We start from the raw sequence: 24101 nt of genomic DNA, 5'->3' as shown, positions 1-24101 counted from the left end.
TCTGAAAATTGACAATAATTTTACTAGCTACTCGGTGCCCGCAGAACGATCCGCTTCCAGTGGCCGCCCCTCGGGTGGTAATGCGATGCTTGTTAGGACCTCCTACCGGTTGAGCATTTTGATTCATGTGATTTTTTTCTTGCTGTCCGTGTAGAAGAGTATTTTATTGTAAACGTCTCTCTCCCGACAGATTACCGCAATGACCAATCGGAATTTTTATTTACTTCTGCGTGTGAGAAACTAGGGTCATGCCTTTCAAAGATTCGCTAGTTGGATAAGTGTTGTGTTATTATAAGCGATTTTAACTCTAATTTAACTGACCCCTCCTTATTGCGTACTTTCTATTTTGTCTGGTATTTTTGACGATTGTCTTAGGATCTTGCCAAAAGATCTCGATTACACTTACACACACCATTCAAGTCTTGTGTCGAACTTTGACCTTGCAGTTTATTCTGCAAATCTGCAAGTGTCACCTGTTCACGTTACTCTCTTCCAACTATCAGACCACCTTCCAATATCTTCATCTATTTTTTGTCCTTCTGCTAAGTCTACTCCCACCCCACAACCACATCAGCCTGACGCCCAATTTTACAGGGAGTGGAAAATCATCCAAGGTGATCTTTTTGTAACAGTTACTAAATCCTACATAAAATTCATGTTCCGTTCCAGCTGCTCGTGAGAAAATCCGCAAGCCGATGCAAATGAAACACAGATGTTGCTAGATATCTATCTTGCACAAATTTGCCATGCCCTGCGATGCGCAAAAAAAGCCTCTATACCTCCTAAGCGTATCCGTCGGGCTGTCATGAAGCATTGGTCCAGTAATCCGAGCCTAGTTGAATCTTAGAGAAAATCCAAATTTTGGTACCATTTGTGGCTCTAGTGTGACCGGCCTTGCTCTGGCTGGGTTGCTGACATTCGTCTTTCTACCAAAAGAAAGTTTGCAAGAGAACTATCTATCCACATGAACCAGATAGTTGAAGATACGTCCCAGCAAGCTTCTCTGTCCCAACCTTCCTTCTGGAGAAATGTATCGAGAGATCCTCCTTGCGCCCGCCTTTCCGCTCAAATAATTCCTGATTCCGAGTGGGGTTCATGCTTCTCTGCTGAGTTCTCCCTGCCAGATGCCGCCCTACAGCCCGAATATGAAGATAAGCTTTATAAATTTCTGTCGTTTTGTTGTTTATGTCATTTCTGTAATTTTGTTGTTTCGGTTGATTCTGTGCTGCGAGCAATCCAACGCCTAAAACGCAAGAAATCTTCTGGCATCGATAAAATGAGCGCTCTTTGAAATCTACGTGGAAGCGAGCTGCTGGTAAACCATATTGCTATTTTGATGCAGATGATTGTTACCCTAGGAGTTGTACCTTCTTCTTTCTCGATTGGAGATCTCAGTTCTATTCCAAAGAAAGGTAAACTTGCCACCCAGTGCCCGTCTTTCCGCCCTATAACGGTGGCTACTACCTTCTGTAAGCTTTTCGAACTTCTGTTCATTGACCATCTGAACAAGAAATGCTATGTTCCACCTTACCAATTTGGATTCCAGCCACGCCTCAGTTGTGCCCACGCTTTGTCGGTTGTCGCGAACGCATTGATCGATGCTGATGGATCAGGTGAAACTCTCATATTAGCCGGGCACGATGTTCGTAAAGCGTTCGACTCTCCCATTCACGCCGCTTTGCTACTCCATGTAGCAAAACGTGGAGTGAGTCCTTCATATATCAGAGCCCCTCGAGACATGTATTCTCGTCTTAAAGTTCGCCTAATACTTCACCCACTAGATAAAGTTTCGCGACATTCACTCTTCAATAAACGACAGAGTTGAAAAGTTTCGAAAGAAGACGGCGGTGGAAGTGTAACTTATTCATTACAAAAGAAGCCTATGATAAGCCAACTCTGCGTTCAATGTGAGCAAATAATAGTTGTTGCGTGTGCATTATTGACGAACGAATGGGAAGACCCGGGTAGGTGATATCATCTACTGGCTTAATACTACTATTTCCGAGAGGAATATCCCCAGGTGACACTTGCTTCAAGTTGAAGAATGCAACTTCGGACTTTTCAGCATTGAAGTGAAGACCTAGTTTTGCATATTCAGATTGTAGCGTTGCGAAAATATCGCTATTACGCTGGATAGTGCGGTTCAAATTCAGAATGTCGTCTGCACAATATACAAGAGATAAATCAAGACCGGCAAAGATGAAAGATATGAGAACAGCTGACGCTAAAGCTGACAGCTCCAAGTCTACGCACCAACCCCTGATATTTTTGTCAACGTCGAAAAAGGTACCCGTCAAGGTGTTGTTTCTTCCTATTCACTCTTCAATAATGGAGTTCTTGATGCACAGTCAGCTGTTCCCACATCTTTCATCTTTGCCGGTCTTGATTTATCTCTCGTATGTTGTGCAGACAACATTCTGAATTTGAGCCGCACTATCCAGCGCATTAGTGAGATTTTCACAACATGCATCAAGTGACTGTACATTAAGAACTCCATTATTGAAGTGTGATTGGGAAGAAACAGCACCTTGACGGGTACTATCCTGCATCGTGACTGTGCATCAAAGAACTCCGTTATTGAAGAGTGAATGGGAAGAAACAGCACCTTGACGGGTACCTTTTTTGACGTTGACAAAAATATCAGGTTCTGGTGCGTAGACTTGAGAGCTGTCAGCTTTAGCTAATGGGTGTTCAGCTGTTCTCACATCTTTCATATTTGCCGGTCTTGATTTTTCTTTTGTATGTTGTGCAGATGACATTCTGAATTTGAGCCGCACTGTCTAGCGTATTAGCGAGATTTTCCCAATGCTACAATCTGAGTATGCAAAACTAGGTCTTCATTTCAATGCTGAAAAGTCCGAAGTTGCATTCTTCAACTGGAAGCAAGTGTCACCAGGGGATATTTCTCTCGAAAATAGTAGGATTAAGCTAGTAGATCATATCACCTACCCCGGTCTTCCCATTGGTTCGTCAATAATGCACACGCGACAACTATTATTTGCTTACATTGAACGCAGAGTTGGGTTATCGTATGCTTCTTTTGTAACGAAAAAGTTACGCTTCAACCGCCGTTTTCTTTTGAAACTTTTCAACTCTGTCGCTCTACGACATTATCTGTACATATCGCCGTTTTGGGAAATGGTCACAAAATCTGATAAGTCAAAAATTTGCTCAGTTTTCTTCCGGTTCACAAACTATCTTACGTTTTTTCCCTTAGACCCGCAACTCTTATCTAATTAGAAAATTCAGCATTGCTGACCCCATTATAGCTATGGAAAAGCAAATTCGTGCTTATAATTCCCATTTGACGAAGTTGAAACATCCTTGGTCATCGGTACTGGTCCAGTAGTTAAGATGTATTTGTTGTGTTTTTTTAAGTGTTTGTTTTCGCGCTTAGTGTAATTGTTGGAATTTTAAACTGATTGATGATTTAGTCTCTTTTTGTACGAGTCCAATTAAAGCAACGCTGGTTATTCTCGATCCTGGTGTCAATTTTTCTCTGATAATATATTACGTATAATACAAATAATTTAACTGTTTATTAATTATCCATTCTTTTAATCATATTGTTTTAATTATATATGTAAAAAATCGGTGATTGAATAATTTCTTTATTTCTGATATTTGTGTATATCGGAGTAAATGAATCATTTTTTAGAGAGATCTGATTTCTAGACCAGCGGGCGAAAGTGTCTTTTAATTGTTTTACCGTTTCTTGTCATATTTACACTAGTTGATATGATTATCTACTGTATGTTTTTAATTCACTGATAATTATTTGGGTTAATTTTTTACCAATTCCAGCTTGATGCATCATTGCATCAAGCTCATATTGCTTATGTTTGTTGAGTATTTGGGAGTTTAAAAAAAAACAAAAAAAACATGTCACGTACCTGCAGTGCAGTGTATAATTGAGTTTTTCTTTTTCGTCTTTGTAATTTGGTCTAAGAGCTGATCTAGATCTTAGCTCCAGCGTTCGTAATTAAATCTATCATGTATAACTGCTAAGTTTATGTGTATTTCTTCTGTATTTTTCTTTTTTTTCGTTTGTTGCTCCGTCTTTTACTTTTTTTGTATGACCGGTTTTCCCAAAAAATAACAATAATAATAGTCAAACTATTGATTACTACACATTTTCTTTATAAGCTGCGGATCAAGTTTATGCTGAGTTGCACTTTATTTCATCTCATTCCCACAAGCAAATACAAAACGAAATTCTAAACATTTCTCCTGCTAGATGGCTAGTATTTTAGAATTAAAAAATAAATAATGATGGATCTAAGAGATAAATGGTTGCAGTAAAATTGCATCGCAAATATAAATTCTAACAGATTTCTAGTTAAGGCCCGCATAATTCTGTAAAGAGAAAAAATAGAACCACTTTCCCAATTTTATATCCTCCATGGATCAGCAACGTGTTCCCTGTTTGAATTTTCTCGTTTTTAAGAAAATATTTAATTTGGCTTCTAAACGGCTCGATTTACGTGGAAGTGAAGTACAAAAATAACTTTATTCAACTGAAAGTAAGGAACAATATTAAACTGTAAAACAAACAGAAATTATTGCGTATATGAGAGGGCCTACCCCTTCCTCAACCCTCAACACTCGAGTCTTTAACCCTAAAATTCTTAAAAAGTACTTTTTATTAATATTCAAAGGCTCTTGTGTTTGAGCTGTCTATCTTAGAGAATTTTGACAAAAAGTCGAACTTTAGCGTAAAGGGCGAAGGTTGAGGAAGGGGCAGTCCCCTCATATACGAAATAGTTTTTGTGGTTTTAAGTTTTTATGCTGCTCCTAATTTTCAGTTGCATAAAAAGTTATTTAATTTTTTATCGTTTTTCAAATTATGCCAGGATATCCTCTTACCTTCACCTCCTATGTAGAATTTTCTATGGAAAATTCTTCCTGCGGAAAATCCCCCTTGCAGAAATCCTCGCCCCGAAAAAAACTTGAAAAACGAAAATTTCGCAATAACAAATACTCTATGTGAACAGTGGGCAAATTGTATAACTTACACCGCTTTTCCTAGGGACTCTGGGGGTCACGTCATGCCCAAAGCTATTGGAAATAATTTCTTAGACCACACTGCTTTTCCATTTAAAAAAAAATAAAAAATTTTAAACAAGAAAAACGGGTTTTATTTTTCTATAAAGCAGTGAAATACAAAACAATTAATTATACATAAATACTCCGAATATTTCGGCCCCACGTCCGGGAGCCTTTCTCAACGGGAAAAAAAAATATAAAATGAAACAAAAAAAAATTTTTTTTTTTTATTATTTAAAAAAAAACTTAACTTACATCAAAATAAAACATACTAAACACATAAAGAGAAAGAAAAAAACAAAAGAAAAATATAAATAAATAAGAAACAAAACTCACATATTAAATAAACACTTCCATTCACTGAATGTAAATAATGATTCAACTCGCCTCCTCACAGTATATAAATTGAAATATATTAAATAAACACTTCCATGCACTGAATGTCAGTAATGATTCAACTCGCCTCCTCACAGTATATAAATTGAAATATAGTAAATAAACACTTCCATGCACTGAATGTCAATAATGATTCAACTCGCCTCCTCACAGTATATAAATTGAAATATATTAAATAAACACTTCCTTGCACTGAATGTCAATAATGATTCAACTCGCCTCCTCACAGTATATAAATTGAAATATATTAAATAAACACTTCCATGCACTGAATGTCAATAATGATTCAACGCGCCTCCTCACAGTATATAAATTGAAATATATTAAATAAACATTTCCATGCACTGAATGTCAATAATGATTCAACTCGCCTCCTCACAGTATATAAATTGAAATATATTAAATAAACACTCCCATGCACTGAATGTCAATAATGATTCAACTCGCCTCCTCACAGTATATAAATTCAAATATATTAAAAAAACACTTCCATGCACTGAATTTCACTAATTATTCAAATCGCCTCCTCACAGTATATAAATTGAAATATATTAAATAAACACTTCCATTCACTGAATGTCAATAATGATTCAACTCGCCTCCTCACAGTAGATAAATTGAAATATATTAAATAAACACTTCCATGCACTGAATGTCAATAATGATTCAACTCGCCTCCTCACAGTATATAAATTCAATTTATATATTGTGAGGAGGCGAGTTGAATCATTATTGACATTCAGTGCATGGAAGTGGTTATTTAATATATTTCAATTTATATACTGTGAGGAGGCGAGTTGAATCATTATTTACATTCAGTGCATGTAAGTGTTTATTTAATATATTTAAATTTATATACTGTGAGGAGGCGAGTTGAATCATTATTGACATTCAGTGCATGGAAGTGTTTATTTAATATGTGAGTTTTGTTTCTTATTTATTTATATTTTTCTTTTGTTTTTTTCTTTCTCTTTATGTGTTTAGTATGTTTTATTTTTATGTAAGTTAAGATTTTTTAAAAAGAATTTTTTTTTTTGTTTCATTTTATTTTTTTTTTACGTTGAGAAAGGCTCCCGGACGTGGGGCCGAAATATTCGGAGTATTTGTGTATAATTAATTGTTTTACATTTCACTGCCTTATAGAAAATTAAAACCCGTTTTTCTTGTTAAAATTTTTTTTTTCAAAGCTATTGGACTTTTCAACTATGTTGAATCAGATGGCTATCAAAATTTGTAACGGATATGGTGTGGGAGGAGGGGCGCTAGTCACCCTCATATCTTTTTGGTAATTTAAAAAAACACTAGAACTTCTAATTTCTGTAATTTCTCGAATGAGCCCTCTCCCGATCTTCAAGGATGATTGGCTCTGTACGATCACCTCTGGGAATAAAAACAAAACAAATATAGCCTACACGCATCCATCTTCTGTAAAAAAAAATCTTTCCTCTGCCAGAAAATAAATTATACACAATTCCAAATCTTATTAGGTCGGAGCTTGAAACATGTACAATAGAGTTCTCTGATGTACTAAATCTGACGGTGTGATTTTCATTAAGTTGACTTGACTGCTTGGGGGTGTTTCCCCCTTTTTCAAAAACTAGACAAGATTTTCTCAGGCTTGTAGCTTATGATGGGTAACATTAAAATTGGGTCTAGGTGTTGTTTTAGTATTCCAACATTTTTATATATAAGGTCTTTAAACCTCTAAAATGGGGTTCTCTCATTGTTTTGTACTTAGGGAGGGAGAGAGATGCGTCAAAGAATGTATTTTAATGCAAAAACATCCCAACTCTCATTGAGCCTTCAGATAAATACAGAATTCGCTCTAAGGGAAAGACGAGGGGAGGTGGAGGTAGAAATTGATGTATAATCCCCAGGGCTGTATCTAGGACTTGTTTGGGAGGGTTAAGTTTTTTTTTTGGGGGGGGGGAGAAAGTACAAACAAACGCAATAAAGAAATGTGAAGTTGATATTTAATCCCTCTTGAGTTCTGGGAATATTTCTTGTCTACGCTGTTATTATAAAAGTAAAGAGTAACATTAAACCCCATAATGAGCAGAATTTGTTCGGTGTAGGAGGGGTACTTCCCCTTCCTCATCCCAACCTCTATCTCATGGTCGCAGAAACTTCGGAGGATGCTCATTACGTCAGAAATTGAGACTTCTAACCCTTTTTTGTTTCGAAAGCCATTTGAAACCAACCGGCCGTGGGGGTTATTTTCCGGGGGGGGGGGCAAACGCCGGCTCCCATTAAAATTAATGAATTTTATATATTTGGAATCAGTATAAAAAAAAACCAATTCTTTTGATGTAGATAGATAGATAGATATATAGATGGATAGATTGATAAGATTTTATTCATTGTCAATGTACATACAATAATACACTGTGCTAGTCCCCCCAAAGGCTCATTGGCCTGTAATTAGGGGAGTATATACGAATCACAAACTCAGAGAACAATAGCCAATTACTTACTGATATAAAAAAAAAGAAGAAGAAATAAAAACAAACCAAAAAAACAAAAACAAATCAAACATCAATAAAGCATAACATAATTCATTCCTCTGCATATTATTCTCAAATCAAAAAGGTGATCTTCATACCCTTCTACAATCCACATGTTACAATCAGATAATACAGAAAAAAAAGAAAAGAAAAACAGAAACGAAAAACAATTAAAGGAAAAACTATTGCTAACGATCCAAAACACAAAAGTAAGCCACGAGAAAGGCTGCGCATAAGGCACAAAAAAAAAAACACACACACACTTATACTCACAGCCACAGAAAGAAGAGCAAAAAGGAGACGGAAATAAAATATGAATAAATTAAAATTACAAAGTGAAGTTACTCAGGAAAAAATAAAAATTTATTCAGGCAAAAGTAAGGAAAATTAATCACATGAAAAAAATATAAAATAATAACTAGTCTTTTGAAGGTGCCAAACGAGTGGCATTCTCGAGCCGAATCGGGAAGGGCGTTCCATGTCAAATGACACGCAACGAAAGTATTAAAATCGGGTCTTACTGTAGGTGTATCCGGAATTTGGATACTTAGAGAACAACGGAGCTGATAATTTGACCGATCAGATACAAAAGAAGACGTAAATCTAAGAAACCTAGGAATATCACCATGGAGCTGAAGAAAAGCGAAAAACGCACAGGAAAGAATATAAAGTTTCTTAATATCAAGTAACGGTTTAGTTGCCGAACGATTTACATCATGGATAAGCTTTATATCTTTATCATAAGTATTCGAAAGCGGTTCGAGAAAAGAAGGGAAAGTAGACATCCATATGACTGGGCAATAGGAAACATAAGAATGAATTAAGCTATGAAATAGGATTCTTAAAATTGGTCCCGGAAAAACATGTTTGAGTTTTCTTAAAATACCGAGGTTTCTGCATACCTTCACTTTAATCAAACCAATATGGTGTTTTAAAGATAAATTTTCATCTACGAGGATACCTAGGAAACGGACATGGCCATCCTTTTGTCTAGTAATAAAGCCTTTGGATATATGAATTTCAGATAATTGAGGACAAGCCTGAGATATACGAGAAAAAACTAGTTTTAGAAACATTTAAGGCAAGAGAGTTAGCATCAGACCAAATTCCTTACTTACAGTTCCTCACTGTAAGTGAGGTGAGTGAGTCGTTGTGAGTGTAACGGTGAGTGAGTGTAAGTGATTTGCTCCTCACTTACAGTTCGTTTCCACTAACTGTTTGATATACCACTTTTTTTAAGCGCTAACGACTTTGAATAACAGTATACAGTTGCGTTATAATTACTTTTATCAAAAAGACTATCAAATTCAAAGCTGCACGTCCATAAAATTAAACATTAAGAATATGTTGATTTCCGAAGACAACTAAACCTTAACAGAAAAGACGCAGCTTCTTAAACTGTTTGGCGCCGTGTCTTTTTAGCTTATTTTTGGCCGATTTCCACCCACGTTTCTTCTTCTTTTTTTAATTCGGCAGCTGCTATGTCAAAAGCTACATAAATGCATATGGAGGTTTTTTCATTAAAACTTTAATTACTATTTTTTAATATATATATATATATATATATATATATATATATATATATATATATATATATATATATATATATATATATATATATATATATATATATATATATATATATATATATATATATATATATATATATATATATATATATATATATATATGTTTTTGTAAGTTTCCACTTAACTGGTTCAAAGAGACAGATATCCTTTTTCGCTGCCCTTACCACTTCAGACCTACATTACTACTACATTTTCACTATTAACAAGTGAAAATGACATCATTTTTATACATTCCTGAAAAAGGCTTATGTCAGCTATGCCCTTCAGTCGCACTTTCTGTCTTGGCTTTTTCTCCAATTAGCTATGACTTGATGGCAATTTGAATTTAATTCAACTTGATTTTAACTTTGAATTAAAATCAAGTTGCCATTAATCCATGGCCGAGGGGCTAATAAATGACCGTCGCAGGTGTCCCTTCCTTCGTGCCTCCGGCTCTGCCTCCGTGCCTCCGGCACACCTGAAACAGCGTGTTCCTGGAAGCGAAGGAACACAGTTTTATCTTTGGCTTATGGAAAGCGTACGGCGCGTTTTTTACGACGGCAAACTTTCTCCTCTTGAGAGGTTATCTTTACTTGGTCGTGTTGTTTACTGCGTTCGACATTGGAGATCCTGGGTCCTTTAAAGTGGACATTATGCTTTGAATGAGAATTTTATTACCACAAACCTTTACCATTGCCTAGAGATAAATATGAACTTCCTATTGTTCTTCATTCGTCGGTTCAAACGGCTTGGGCTCGAACGTCTTTTATAACTCTCCGACATGAATAGCGAATCATGTGAAGATTTTTTTTAGAAAGATGCGTTCTCAAACCAGCACGTACAGTACTGTAATAAGACCCCGGCGCCGCGCCGATGAGGGAAGACCGGCGGCGGCGAGGCCAAAAACAGCGCGCCGCGCCGCCTCTACGACGGCGCGCCGCCGGTAAGATGTCGGCGGCGCGCCGCCGGCGGGATAAATGTTGACCGCAAACATTAATGTTTCATCAGTCTTTCTCAAATCAGAGCTTAAATTTGCAACAGATTCGAGCCTATTCATGAGTTCAAAAATTCACAGGTCGCTGGCTGGAAACTGTCTTTTTCGTTATTCATCAAGAAAAGTAGAAATCTGGTAGAAACGAAATGACTGTGGCGTTTCAGAACCTTTGCATAATACGAGTGGTTGAAGTATCTATTAGCTATGTATTCTTAACATAAATAATTATCAAAATTAGTAGTTTTTTTCATCGAGCATTACTGCATATAAAACTTCAAAATACAGTATCGAAAAATTCGTCAGTTATCTGGGTAAAAACTTTGAATATAACTTTGAACGTAAAAGCTTAATTTTTTCAGGATGCCCTTTGCCTATATCTGTTTTGTCACATTTAGAACAGTTGAAATGGGCGAATTTGATATTGATTGTTTTTTTTTTTGCTCTTTTGGATTCCTAAAAAGCCTTCTTATATTAAAAACAGGTTTTTAATAACAATTTAAAAAAAAAATGCATTTTAAAGTTTTTTTTTTGGCTTCTTTATAGAATATATGTCATGTTGGCTAAGGCTCAACTGCTGCTTTTTTTATCGCCTTTGGCTGCTCTTTTGGATATTATTCATTTTTTCTTTTGGGGATTCATTCTAAATTATACACTGATAAATACCTAATATCAGTCAAATTATAAACTGCATCTAAAAGGAGTAAATTTATCAAATTGAAAAATACACGATGAACACTTCACATGAGAACACTTCAATTACAATGACACAAAAACACTTAATAGTTTATTCGCTATGAAGAAAAATGAAGTGCCAGCTATTTTCTTAGGTAAAAGAATGAAAAGCTCATCAGTTTTAAGCGTAATTAAATGAAATAATATGCAGACTGAAGTAGCTCCAGGAAGATGTTGGAAATGTTCATCCTAGTTCGTCACCTACCCCCCCTCTATAATACCTCCCTACCCCCCCCCCTCTCTGGATACCACCTTGATAGGATACCGTCTCAGCATTCATTAGAAAAATAATTTACTGAATAATTAACAAGGTCACTATATGGTAAAAAAAACACGCAAAATAACGTATGAGTAAAGGGGTACAAAGACAACAACAAAAATGTCGAAATTATTCAGATATATCTCAAATTATTGGAAAACTGATTGACAGATACGCCATGGCATTCCATAAGATCCAAAGAATCGAATTAAAAGGGAGCACACACAAAAGCCTAATAAGGCCAGTAGCCTATGAGAAATCGCAAAAGACCCAAGACAATGAACAAGTCCTAATGGAGGGCCCTGGGTCTATCAAAATATTTCAATGGTTTCCCAGGGAATTTGATATCATTTTCTTCTATCTCCACTTTAAATGAAAAAAATAATTTTCTTTTAGGCATCCCTGCTTTCAATAAAAAAATGAGGTATTATCATTTAAAAATGATAGCCTCCTATCCCCCTCCCCTATAGGCAATAATTTATATTTTATTTATGAATCATTTTTGGGGTAACTTCCGCTTCAATCTTTAATTCCCCAACCTTGTACATCGCTTAGTCTATAGCTAAATTTTGTCTCAATCGAAGGCTGTTTTTTTATGGAGGGGGGGGGGTAAAAATTTTCCAGAAAGAAGATTTTATTTTCTATCAGGCGTTCAATAATTGATAATTAAACATTAAGAAAATCTTATCTAAAAACAGCAAAAAAAATCTGCAAACTTACAATTCAGCTGTAGAAACAATCTGTCGGCTGTCAATTTCAAAATCCAACAAAAGGCTGAAGCTGTTTAGTAGTGAATACGTTCTATAATTCTATTCAACTTGAAAATTAAATTCTTGATTATGAATGATGTAAGAAATAGCGATTGGGAAACTGCATTCGAAATGATTTAAACTCATTTCATAAAGACGATACTTTTTTTTGTCAACATATGAAGAACTGTGTATATTGCAATATTTGCAATTGCATATTGCATCTATCTGCTTTTTATGCAAAGTAACAAAAGAGAAGAAAATTAATGAACAAGAGAGAAGTGAAGAATTATGGTAAACAAAGTAATGTTTGGCAGGGAAAGTCACTGGTGATAAATCGCTAGGGTTGGCACCGTGATTGCGTGGTTTTCGGGGATTCGAGGAACCAAATTTTTTTTCGGGGTGACGCATAGATTTTCGGGGAAATACCCGAAAATTCGGGAATGGTGCAAGCTCTGCTTGACTTCTTATCAGGAAAATCGAAATACTAAACCACACGAGAAGGAAAAGCTCCGACTTTGCAGTTGACGCAATAAAGAATTACCGTAAAAATAATTTAAAGTCGACCGAACGCCGCCGCCTCTGCCGGCGGCGGCGTGCCTGCGGCGCGCCGGCGGGGTTACGACACTTCGGCGGCGTTCGACCGGGCCTCTCGTCGGCGGCGTTCGGTCGATCCGCCGGCGCGGCGCCGTGGTCTAACTGTAATAAACTTTTCGTTCCTCCAACTTCTACATCGAATTCGTCGATATGAAAGTATAACGGATTTTGAAGCTCAATATTCTAATGAACAGTTGTCCTTGCCCAAGGCCAAGCGAGTTAGATCCATTGGTGTTGTGTCTGTCAGTTCCGATTTTTCTTTGCCCGGGGACGATGAAATCAAGCTCGAGCTAGGGCGAGCTAGTATTGAAAGCCAGCGAATAATGAAAGCCTTGATACCCGACGACGTACTTTCGGTCACCAAGTACCGAATGTTCGTCTTTCTGTACTTCACGACAGTGACTCAGACGATGACTCAGAGGAAAATGCTCTGTGCGATAAGCAGGAAAAGGCTTCCGCGACTGACACTGAATCGGGCTCGGAAAGTGACGGCATCTTTGAAGATTTTCCAGTGATTGCTCACTGTGGGAAACACTAAGTTGAGAGAAATTGGGTTAGTGAGCCTGTGACGAACATGAAAAATTCTAGGTTTTGTCTTGTCAAGACTTCTGACGGCTCCATAACACCAATAAAAAAAATCCACGCTGTTGTGGCTTCTGAGGGAAAGCTCTGAGAAGCTGAGTAATGACCGATTAAAACGGGTGATGGTCCAGGGCCGACGAGTAGGACTACATGAGTCGCCACAAACCAATGCAGAGGTCGGTGTGAAATTGGAATTGCGTATCGGTGAATGGTGCGTTTATAGATCGGTTGGCAGGGGAAAGAGAGTATTAGTTGGGTCGGGACATACAGTTTGGCTACTTATCTGGATGAAGATGCCACTCTTTTGACACGCAGAATATGGCGATGCCGTTCCCTGACGACATTGGAATCTGTGCCAGTGGTTACGGCTGAATGCTGATCTCACATTAACTGCCGCATTGGTAGACCAGGGTTACTTTGACTCCAGCCTGTATATCATGCATTCAGCAGAACCCGTTTCTATGGAAATCGGCACCAACATTGTCTTTTTCTTTGACTCAGACGTCTTCACAAAGCTGAATTCATTTATTCAGAAGAAAGGGTTCCACTTTTTGATGTTTCGTCAGCATCGCAATCATCATGTTAAAAATGTCACCTAAACCCAAACTAACCTCAAGACCATAACCACCACCATCGCCATGTTCTGTGTGAAGGAATTTTGTTTAACATTTTTCAGAGGTAGTTGTTATTTTTTTTCCTCCCCTCCTCCTCTCCACTCGTGATATTTTAATACAAAAACATATAAATCTTAAAACTTTATACATTATCATATCACCTAAACTTCAAAATTTTTTTTTTATTATATACCAGTCAATGTATTAGTGGACATGAAGGCACACTACCATTTAACTTTTTTCTTGCGAAATATCTATCGCTCCCCCCGTTCCAGGGTGTCCTTCTCCCTCTAGGAGACGCTTTTCCGGTGGCATTTTTACTTCAGTTTCTTAAAATTCATATCCTTCAATTTTCACTAATACGAATTCGAATTTTAAAGGCGGTCTTCCAAAAGGCTTACTCTTACAACTTTAAAATTTACAGCTCAGTAGAAGACTTTGTGTTTATACTTGTGCTAACCGAGCTTAGTTTGATTTACTGAAGCTCATTTGTCCAGTTTCTTAGGGTTGTCATTTGAGCTGTGATTATCGAGATGATTACTGAAACGTTTTACTGATTACTGAATCTCAGATAAATATCTGAGAAACTAGTTATTTTTTTTAGTTGGTTGCTTTACTTAGCGCTTTTTACTAATAACTCGGTAGTAACAGTTTTTCTGACTGTTGCTTTACAGTTTTCTCTTCAAATACCCAAAGGCCTGGGTTTAATACCAAGAAATTTGGCCTTTAAGTACATTTAGGAAAAGGGGATCTGTGTTTCTTCCGAATCCTTTCGTGTCAAAGCAGCAGATTCCTTTTTTTTTTTAGTGCAATTAAGAATCCGAGATCCAAGGGTGCGTCTTGGCACAGCCACTAAACAGAAAAGCAGGTAGGATAAAAGGGAAAGGGACGTGTGAAGACGTGATAAAAGGCAACTTCTACCGCTGGCCAAGCCATATTGAATAGGGCTGCGAAGCGTGACGTCAATTCTTGGGCGGGAAATTCAAATAACGATGGAACGTGGATGCGTAGACACGTTTTTTGAACGTTGGCGAATTGTTTTGGCCTAAAATATTTGTCATGGAGCCCACTAATTCACGAAAATGTCTTCACATCAAAGTGATGAAATTGATATGGGAAACCAGTCGTCCGTTGCTACCAAAAACCACTTTTCAAGGTAGCCTACCTTGGATTTTATACCATTCCTGTTTTCTCAGCCCCATGCATACCAATGTTGTATAACCTAGAAACCGTGTTCCGGGATTTTTTTTTTTGAAGAAAAATAAGAATTTTATTCTTGAGCTGGTGGCAACGCTGCATATGTAATAGGAAAAAGTGATACCATCAGTGCCATCGTAGGGTTACCTAGTTTCTGGATGGATATCAGCAACTTGCAGTCCTCTGTTCTTCTTCTTTAGGTACATATCAGTTGTTTTCAGTCTGGGGGGTTCTTTTCCTTGCCAAATAAACCCGTAAATGATTTTTTCCAAGTTTTAAAAGATCGCTTTTGAAGGTGCTGAAATATTCGACAGATATCGAATAACGGGCAAGCCGTATATATTTACATATTGCGCCCTTTGGAATATGCCTCCGGCGTGCCTCAAGCCTCCAGGTGCCCCTCAAAATGCCCAGTTGTTAACCCCTCGTCCATGGCTAATTGGAGAAAAAATCAAGACATATAGTCTGAGTGAGAGGCACAGCTGCTGACATAAGCCTTTTTCAGGAATGTATAAAAATGAATTTCACTTGTTGCTAGCTATTCTATAGTTATGATTATAATTTGCGAGTTTAAAGATGCTTTTCTATATTTCGTTAACTTGATTTAATTCATGATTTAGATAATTTTTCCGTGTTTACATGCTGCATAGATAGACAAATATACTACTACTACTTAAAACTCACTGTAGCACCTAGCCTCCTGAGGCCAACATAGCTACGCACGCCCATGGGGGTAGGGAGGGGGGCAGGGGGGCAGCGGCCCCCCCTAGACCTTTGAATTCACATCAGATATGGCTGAAAAAGAAGATGGTTGGAAAAGCAGTTGATAAAAGGCCCTCCATCATACTGTCGACTGCCCCCCCCCCTTAGACAATATGCTGCCTACGCCCATGCGCACGCCCCTCTTCCATCCCAATCGACAAAATAGATGTGTATCTGTTTCTCTGTCCCGAATAGACGAAGATATGTTTGCAATAAGACAGAGACATAGTAAATAAGGGGTAAAATAGGTGGAATATAGTATAAATAAAATAATTTCGGGACAAATAGGTAGACATAACCAAGCGTACTCACAAAGGAGGACAATTCTTAGAAGACTACAAACACGTGAAGGTTCTAATTTTTTAATATTCGTGTAGCCTAAAGTATAAAATTTTCTGTCAGTCCCTTTCGAATATAAGCCCAGTCTATTGGCAAAATATTTCATGGCTTGCCTCCCCCAGTAAAAATTCCACAGGTACTCTTGCCTACTACCTTATACATGTCCCTGTGTGCGTCCTTTAGATTTGTTACTTATTATTCTTGTCTGATGTGTAGAGTGGTCCTAACCTTGGTGAGGGATGGGGGGGGGGTCAGGATTACGTATTGGGACAAGGGAACAAAGCGCGAAAAGGCGCAGGTAAAGCCACTATTTTTCTATCTTTAGGCCTTTCGTTTCTTCTGATCAATCTCAGGAGAGAATACTGTCTCCAGACGAGAGGTAACGTCGTATCGTAATCAAAACCCAGAAACGAAAATCGACAAAAATCTGCCCGATCCAAAATCAAAAGTAACTCGCCATTTTGGGACCAGCATCGAATTGGGATAAGGCTAATTAGTATGTTTTTTCATCCGTTTTTCTTGTTGTTTACGAGTTTGCTCAATTGGCAGCTATGAAACCATTTGGCACTTATTGCTAGTTTAATAGCCATTGAAGACCTCACCGACAAGCACTAGATTATTTACTAGAGATATCTTTCCTCCTGATAATTTGTTTTCATCGGGTAATTTTAATGGCCTATTTATTTTTCCAGACGGGAGAATTGGAATCTTTTCTCGTCCTTTGCCTGCTGGCAGCAATTAATAACCGAGACAAAACAAGAGGCAAAAGATCATTGTGCTTTGGGCGACCTGTATTCGTCCGCTGTATTGCAAACTCTGGGCCTTTTATCCGAAGATGTACAAAGAATATACAAAAAGGTTTGGTTCTGTAATTATTCGTTCTTTTTGGCGTTGTCCGATTTGGCTTATTTCTGGCAATTGATGGAGTAACGTTATAATTTTACTGGGCTTGTACAATTAAATCTTAATAATAAAATTTAAAGAATATGCCCAGCTAAAACATTATTACAATCATTTATAGTTTTTGCCAGGTAGGTTTTTAAAGATTTCGCCCAATCTAGCCAAGAAGTTTCCTACTTTTAAAAATTGTGTACACCCCATGGTGTATAGTAGAAGTGTGTCAAGCTTGATGCAAAGAAGTTTTGCGCGGCGGAAGCATACCTAGCCTAAAGTGCGCCACAAATGAGGAAACAAATAGTACTTGGAGATGAACACCTTGTAGTAAAGAGCGGAAAACCCCTCAAATCTGACTGAGTTGTCAAATTTATATAGGGGTCACTTTATTGGATTTTTATATACCCTCTATGCAGATGGTTTGCTCACTCCACTCCTTATGTTCGTCTTGGAATGAGTTTATTTTTCACCACGCTTGGTAAGCTTTTTTCACCTCATGTCTCCTCGTGTCCCGTTCGGCACACTGTGCCAAACGTGGTGTTTGCCAACTGGTCGGCCTGATTTTGAAAATGGATACATTCTCACCATTTCTACGAATGCTATAGGCTGATAGGACTGTACCTAGATGTCTTAATAGTCAGACTGATCGGGAAGGAAGCGAGAAAGTGTCCAGCGAGAATAAGCAATTCTTCGAAGCTGAATAACATCTGTTGGGCCGGTACGTGTAACCAAATGTGATGCATTATATTTTCTTTTGCTTTTATGAAATGTTTTTGGCTACCAATTTGCATTCACATCAGCCCGTAGTGCTATGATCAGTAATTCCACTATGGGTTCCGCTGTTTTCTAATACGAAAATGTTGGAATGCTTGGTTCCCAGAGGAGTTATTTTTGGTTTTTTACAAATTTTGAAATAGCCTAACCTGGCTTCAATTTATTTATTTAAACGAAAAATAATAGTTCTACTTCGCCTAACCATCTAACCGTCAGGAGCACTATGTCATTTCGTCTACAAAATCCGTCATAACATCGACAAAAAAAATTCGTCAGAACCACTAACCGTCATAACATCTAAAATTTTAAAACTTTAGTTTTTTGGGGTTTAGGGGGGTGGGAAGGTACCTAGGTTAGTTTACGTATTTAATAAATGCTACGCTTTACATCCACCCCCCTGGTGTGCAAATATATAGCCGAAATTTGTTTCTAAACTATTATATACTTATTATTATTTTATAAACTTATAATTTTTATCTAGATGTTATGACGTTTAGTGCTTATGAGGGTTACTCGAAATGGTAGCACCCCAGTGGAAAGGCATTGTGGTCTAAGATATTATGCAATTTTAAAATCATAAATAAAAGTTCAAATAGGGATAAAAACCTTCTAATAGACAGTGTTTCACAAACAGTGATAGAAATTCACAAAAATACCATATATTTCGGTCACATATGCAGTGACCGAAATATCTGTTATTTTTGTGAATTTCTATCACTGTTTGTGAAACACTGTCTATTAAAAGGATTTTATCCCTTTTTGAGCTTTTATTTATCGTTATGGAAAGGCAGTGTGGTCTCCGAAATCATGTAAATTTTAAGATCATTTTGTAAGGGGGATGTCAGATGCCTAAAAGAGCGCATTTCAATGCTCAACGTAGGGATGGGTGGGTAGGAATTAATGTGTAATCTCTGTTCATTTATACTAAGCCTGAATAAGAGTGCTGCGGGATGATGCCTCTCTTGTAATTGCAGAAAAATGTTTGGTACTTATTTAGTTGCCGGGCAACACGCGAGAAGTCAAGTTTGGTTAATGCTAATGAAATAAAACAATGTATGATAAAAATATAATAGTTTAGAAACAAATTTGGGCTATATATTTGCACATTAGGGGGGGGGTATTAAAGTATAGCATATATTAAATACGTTTCGTAACCTAACCTAGGTACCTATTTTTACCCCTTTAACCCCAAAAATCTAAAGTTTAAGTATTTTTCACAGAGTGAGCAATACCTCACTAGGCAGCAGAAATCTGTTATTCAAAAGCATCTTTGACATTCTATATGCGGTTCTTCTCGCGTGTTGCCCGGCTACTAAAAGATTACCAAATGTTTTTGACCTTTTAAAACTTCTTTTAACTAAACTGAATTGCTTTATATTTCATAAAATTACACACAGTGATGTGTAAGTGCGGATCAGCTATTATAGTGGAGGGCGGGGAGATGCCTCAATAAGTGTCTCATTGAGTTGCTAGATAAGTATAGAGTGAATTTTGGGCAAGGGGGAAGGTAGGGATTGATATCAAATCCCCCTTGAGTCTCGAAAATATTTTTGATCTCTTTGGGTCAAAAATCTTCTTTGGGAATAGATGGAATAAATGCGGTTTGGCGAACTTACAGGCAATGTGATTCTGGTGAATTTTTAATCCAACCCATTGAAAACCTTTCAACCACAGCAGTGAAAAGCGGGAGAGAAAAAGAGAAAACAAACGAACAAAACTTGATAAAACGAACAGACGAAAATACAAAAGTACTACATAATGCTGTACACGCGATATGTAAAAAAAAATACAATTTTGCAAACATAGAAAGACTAGTTATAGAGATATTTATATAAAAAAAACAAGAAGAAAATTTAGTGAGGCAAACGGGGAGACAATCCTGTTCATTTTTCTCACTTTTCTTGTTATATTTAGCCATCAGTTTAGCAATAGGACTATCAGGGCTAGCAATCTTAAATTCCTAAATCACCTGAACATTCCTGTCAGGGCTATATCCAGGCATTTTGTTCGGGGGGTGGGTACGAAAAATTTAAGAAAAGTATCAATTTTTTTTTACATTTATTTTTGTTACGTTTTGACGAGTTGGACAAACACTTAGGGTGGGATGTAACCCCCCCCCCCTGGATGCTACCTTGAATAAGGTTACAAGGGGTAAACGAAGCAAATATTTGTTAAAACGAAAAAAAAACAAACAAGAGAATTTTAAAAGGTCAGCTTTTGTCCAGATGCAACGCACAAGATACGAGGATTTTGTGTAAGCGATTGCTTATGTTATTTTGCGTGTAAGATATTCTGATGTGAAGACCAGCTAAAAGCGAGCCCTCACAAAATTCCAATACTGGTGATTTCACAACTTTGATTGGGATCGGTAAAGAAGACAGAACTGCTATAAGTGTTTAAATCTGAGCGAAGAAAATTGCAAATTTCATACCAGAAACCTTGCTTTGCTTCTATTATAACTTCATTTCCATTCATTTTGTCTGGCCTCAAGAATTTGCCAGGCGAGGAACAAAGGAGATTGAAAGCAAGAGTAGGAAAATTATTAAAGCGAAGAGAAATATAACTACTCAGCAAAACTAAGCTTGAGTTACTCGATATAATTCAAGGCTATATCCAGAGGGGAGGGTAATTATAATGCTCCACTCGAGGAAATTTTAGCTCCTTAATTAGCTCCTTCTATTTTCCTTTTTTTAATGCGAAAATGTATTCCCTCTCAATCCTAATGTATCTGCTGCAGGATTCTCAGTCCTTGCCTTCTAAAACCTAGTTCCAAGGTATATATCTATTGGGGAGAACCAAGGACGTGCGACCCAGACCAAGAATAGTATCCACGTGGATGCGATGGGTTTCCAATTTTACCATTTTATTGGGACCAGTTATAGATTATCATGCTAGAGTTCGTATGCCTTACTTCGGGTTTACTTCTTCACCATTGGACTCATGCCGCGTTTTATTCAATCCTTCTCAAATAATATGCCGCGTTTTATTCAATCCTTCTCAAATAATAAAATGGTTTTGAACTTTAGCATCCCTTGTAAGTTTCGAATTCATGCACAAGTGCCCCGTCTGTGTTGTATCAATGCCACATCTCCCATCGACGCCTGAATAAACACCGGGTAACACAGAAGAATTATGGCAATATACGAGTAAGTAAACAGCTGGTGTGGTGAAAAAACTATGAATTTCCCCAGGAAACACAAAAAAATCGAGAAAGCTGTGAAAATAAACCTTGGGAAACCGTAGCTGCTTGTATAGAAGACAACGTGAGCTGACGACCATGCTCTCTGTCATATGAAGTAATGTGTCAATGGCTGCGACATAGAAAATCAAAGCCTTTTGAAAACTGAATCCCTGGGACAAATTAGTCGGGCACATTACCCGGATTTTTTTTTTGGGGGGGGGGCATAATAATAAAAAAGTTCGAGTGGGGACAATAGTATGAAATAACTTGAATTGCCAAAAAATCCAGATTTTTTGGGGGGAGGGGGCTTTACACAGCTGAGGCTCCTTTTCGTTCAATATAAAACAAGAAAAAAGTTGAATAGCGATGTTTCAAGTCATTTGCAGAAGAAAGGATAAAAAAAAGTTACCAGGCTCTAAAATAAGGAGAATAAAGAAAACCTGTATTTATTAGCCCCAAAAAATCAAGTCCGAATACCATTCTTATGAGAAGTCTATTTTTTCATCAACATCAGAATAGGTCTAGCTAAGTTGTATCCAATTTAACCAAAAAGTGTTTCTTGGTCCCAGCAAAGATTGTTGACTGTCCTAAGGAGTGTTGGTAAATATCAGGATTTTCTTTTATGTACAATATCTTCCTTTTCGACGTTTGATGTATCTGAATATTGAAATCGGTTTTTTGAAAGTATTTTTTTCACATGATATAGTCTTTTTTTGCTGATTCTAAACTAAAAAAAAACGTAATCAGCGAGAAAGTTGTTTAACCTTTTGTTAAAAATTTGGCGGGTTGTAAAATTGAATGACTGATCAATGAACTTCTGTAATATAACTAGAAGAGACACGAATATCTGTCTATAGAATTGATTGCACTGAAAAAGAAAAGGAAACAGAACCACTGGCTATTTTTGCTATTCACGAACAACGTCTTGCCGATTTGTTTGCCAAAAAACCGTTTTGAAGGAGCAGAGTTAGTTGGTAACGTCGTAATCTCATGACAACTTCGATGAGGTATTTTCAAAAACCTTTGTTGTATGCTTTAATTAATTGATGAAACTAGACCCCGGCGCCGCGCCGACGAGGGAAGACGGGCGGCGGGGACAAAAACAGCGCGCCGCGCCGCCGGTAAGACGTTGGCGGCGAACCGCCGGCGCGATCAATGTTGACCACACACATTCATGTTTTCATTAGTCTTTCTCAAATCACAGCTTAAATTTACAACAGATTCGAGCCCATTCATGAGTTCAAAACTTCACAAGTCGCTGGCTGGAAACTGGTCTTCTTTGTTGTTCATCAAGAGAAGTAGAAATCCGGTAGAAACGAAATGGCTACCCTTGCATAATAGTTGAAGTATCTATTAGCTATGTATTCTTAACACAAATAATTATCAAAATTAGTAGTTTTTTTCATCGAGCATTATTGCATACGAAACTTCAAATACCGCATCACAAAATTCTTCAGTTATCTGGGTAAAAACTTTGAATATTTGAACATGGAAGCTTAATTTTTTCATAATGCCCTTTGCCAATATCTGCTTTGTCACCTTTAAAACAGTTGAAATGGGCGACATTGATATTGATCGTTTTTTTTTTGCTTTTAGATTCCTAAAAAGCCTTCCTTGTATTAAAAAAGGGTTTTAATAACAATTAAAAAAAAATACATCAAGTATTAATTTTTAAATTATCATAGGGGTTGGACAAAGATGTTGTACGGAGTATTTTTGCTTGGCTTCTTCCTTCTTTAATTTACATATGTTTATTCATATTTCAAAATATTATCCAACTGTCGAAATATACCATACATAAAACATAAAACAATATTTAGAATACACAAAAGAACATACAATTGCAAGCAGAAATATTTGTAAAACGCCAAAACACATCAACCTGTCCTACCAATTTTTTCCACGATCATTTATAATCATTTTGAATAGGATAACTTAAAATTTCACCTTAAAAAATAATCAAGCATCAGTTCCCAATGACGAAATGTGGATGACCCACCTCAGTACTGGAAGGAAAATGGAAGTTAATTTCCAATCAATGTGTTAGTCTCAACCAATTAGCTGGGTTGACCTTGAATGAATTAATATGATGGACGATATCACAAAATTGAACAGCTTTTCGAAGAGCATGCGTAGCAATTCAGCGTAATCTTGTATGATTCGAAGAGGTTACTCAATTTTAATTATACTGAAATGAAAATATTATGGCGTTAAAAACTTTTAACTAAGACAGTGAACGCTTAGATATTTTCCTTAGGGGTATTCTCATTGAATTTCCTTTCTTTTAAGATCGTGGCAACGCGTAACGGGTAAGCTGGTATACTAATGAAAGTCCAAATATTAGTATGTGTAAAAAAAAGGTATTTTTCAAGATAGTGTGGAGGGACAAAAAATCTAGGGGTCAACAGGTCGAAAAAAATTCCTTCAGTCAAACTTGGAAGTCTATTCTAACTGCGGGATGTGGCTATAACTGCGGGATATGGCTATAATAATGATACCGTCTCTGCTTGAAAAAAAAAAAATTTGGCATCCCTGCTTTCAATAAAAAAATCTAAGTACTATCACTTAAATATAATAACTCCCTATGCCCCCCCCTCTGGATACCATCTTGACAGGATACCGTCTCTGCTTTAAATTAAAAAAAAACTTTTTGGTATCCCTGCTTCAATAAAAAAAATTCAAAATATTATCATTTAAATATAATACTTACCTAGCTCCCCCTGGATACCAGGCACTGCGATCGGGTACCGTCTCTGCTTTAAATAAAAAAAAAATAATTAACTTTTTGGCATTCCTGCTTTCAATAAAAAAATATCAAGGTACTATCACTTAAATATAAGAACTCCCTATGTCCCCCCCCCCTATGGATACCATCATCTTGATAGGATACCGTCTCTGCTTAAATAAAAAAAT

At 37.0% G+C, this 24101-nt stretch overlaps 1 protein-coding gene across 3 annotated transcripts in view; it reads left to right on the top strand.

Annotated features, from left to right (window-relative positions):
- LOC148947325 (SLIT-ROBO Rho GTPase-activating protein 1-like) overlaps positions 1-24101 on the top strand; it is a 707344-nt gene that overhangs the window by 110295 nt on the left and 572948 nt on the right. For all 3 annotated transcript variants that reach the window (XM_089097014.1, XM_089097015.1, XM_089097013.1), the window contains one exon: positions 17032-17197. In XM_089097014.1, the coding sequence (XP_088953140.1) occupies positions 17032-17197 (166 nt within the window). The remainder of the gene's footprint in view (positions 1-17031; positions 17198-24101) is intronic.

The sequence above is a fragment of the Artemia sp. Qi Xiang Cuo genome, chromosome 11, assembly GCF_049724085.1.
Source record: "Artemia sp. Qi Xiang Cuo chromosome 11, ASM4972408v1, whole genome shotgun sequence".
In the NCBI taxonomy this organism is placed as follows: Eukaryota; Metazoa; Arthropoda; class Branchiopoda; order Anostraca; family Artemiidae; genus Artemia; species Artemia sp. Qi Xiang Cuo.
The sequence above is the reverse complement of the archived record's forward strand: the minus strand, read 5'-3'. Positions and strand labels throughout refer to the sequence as shown.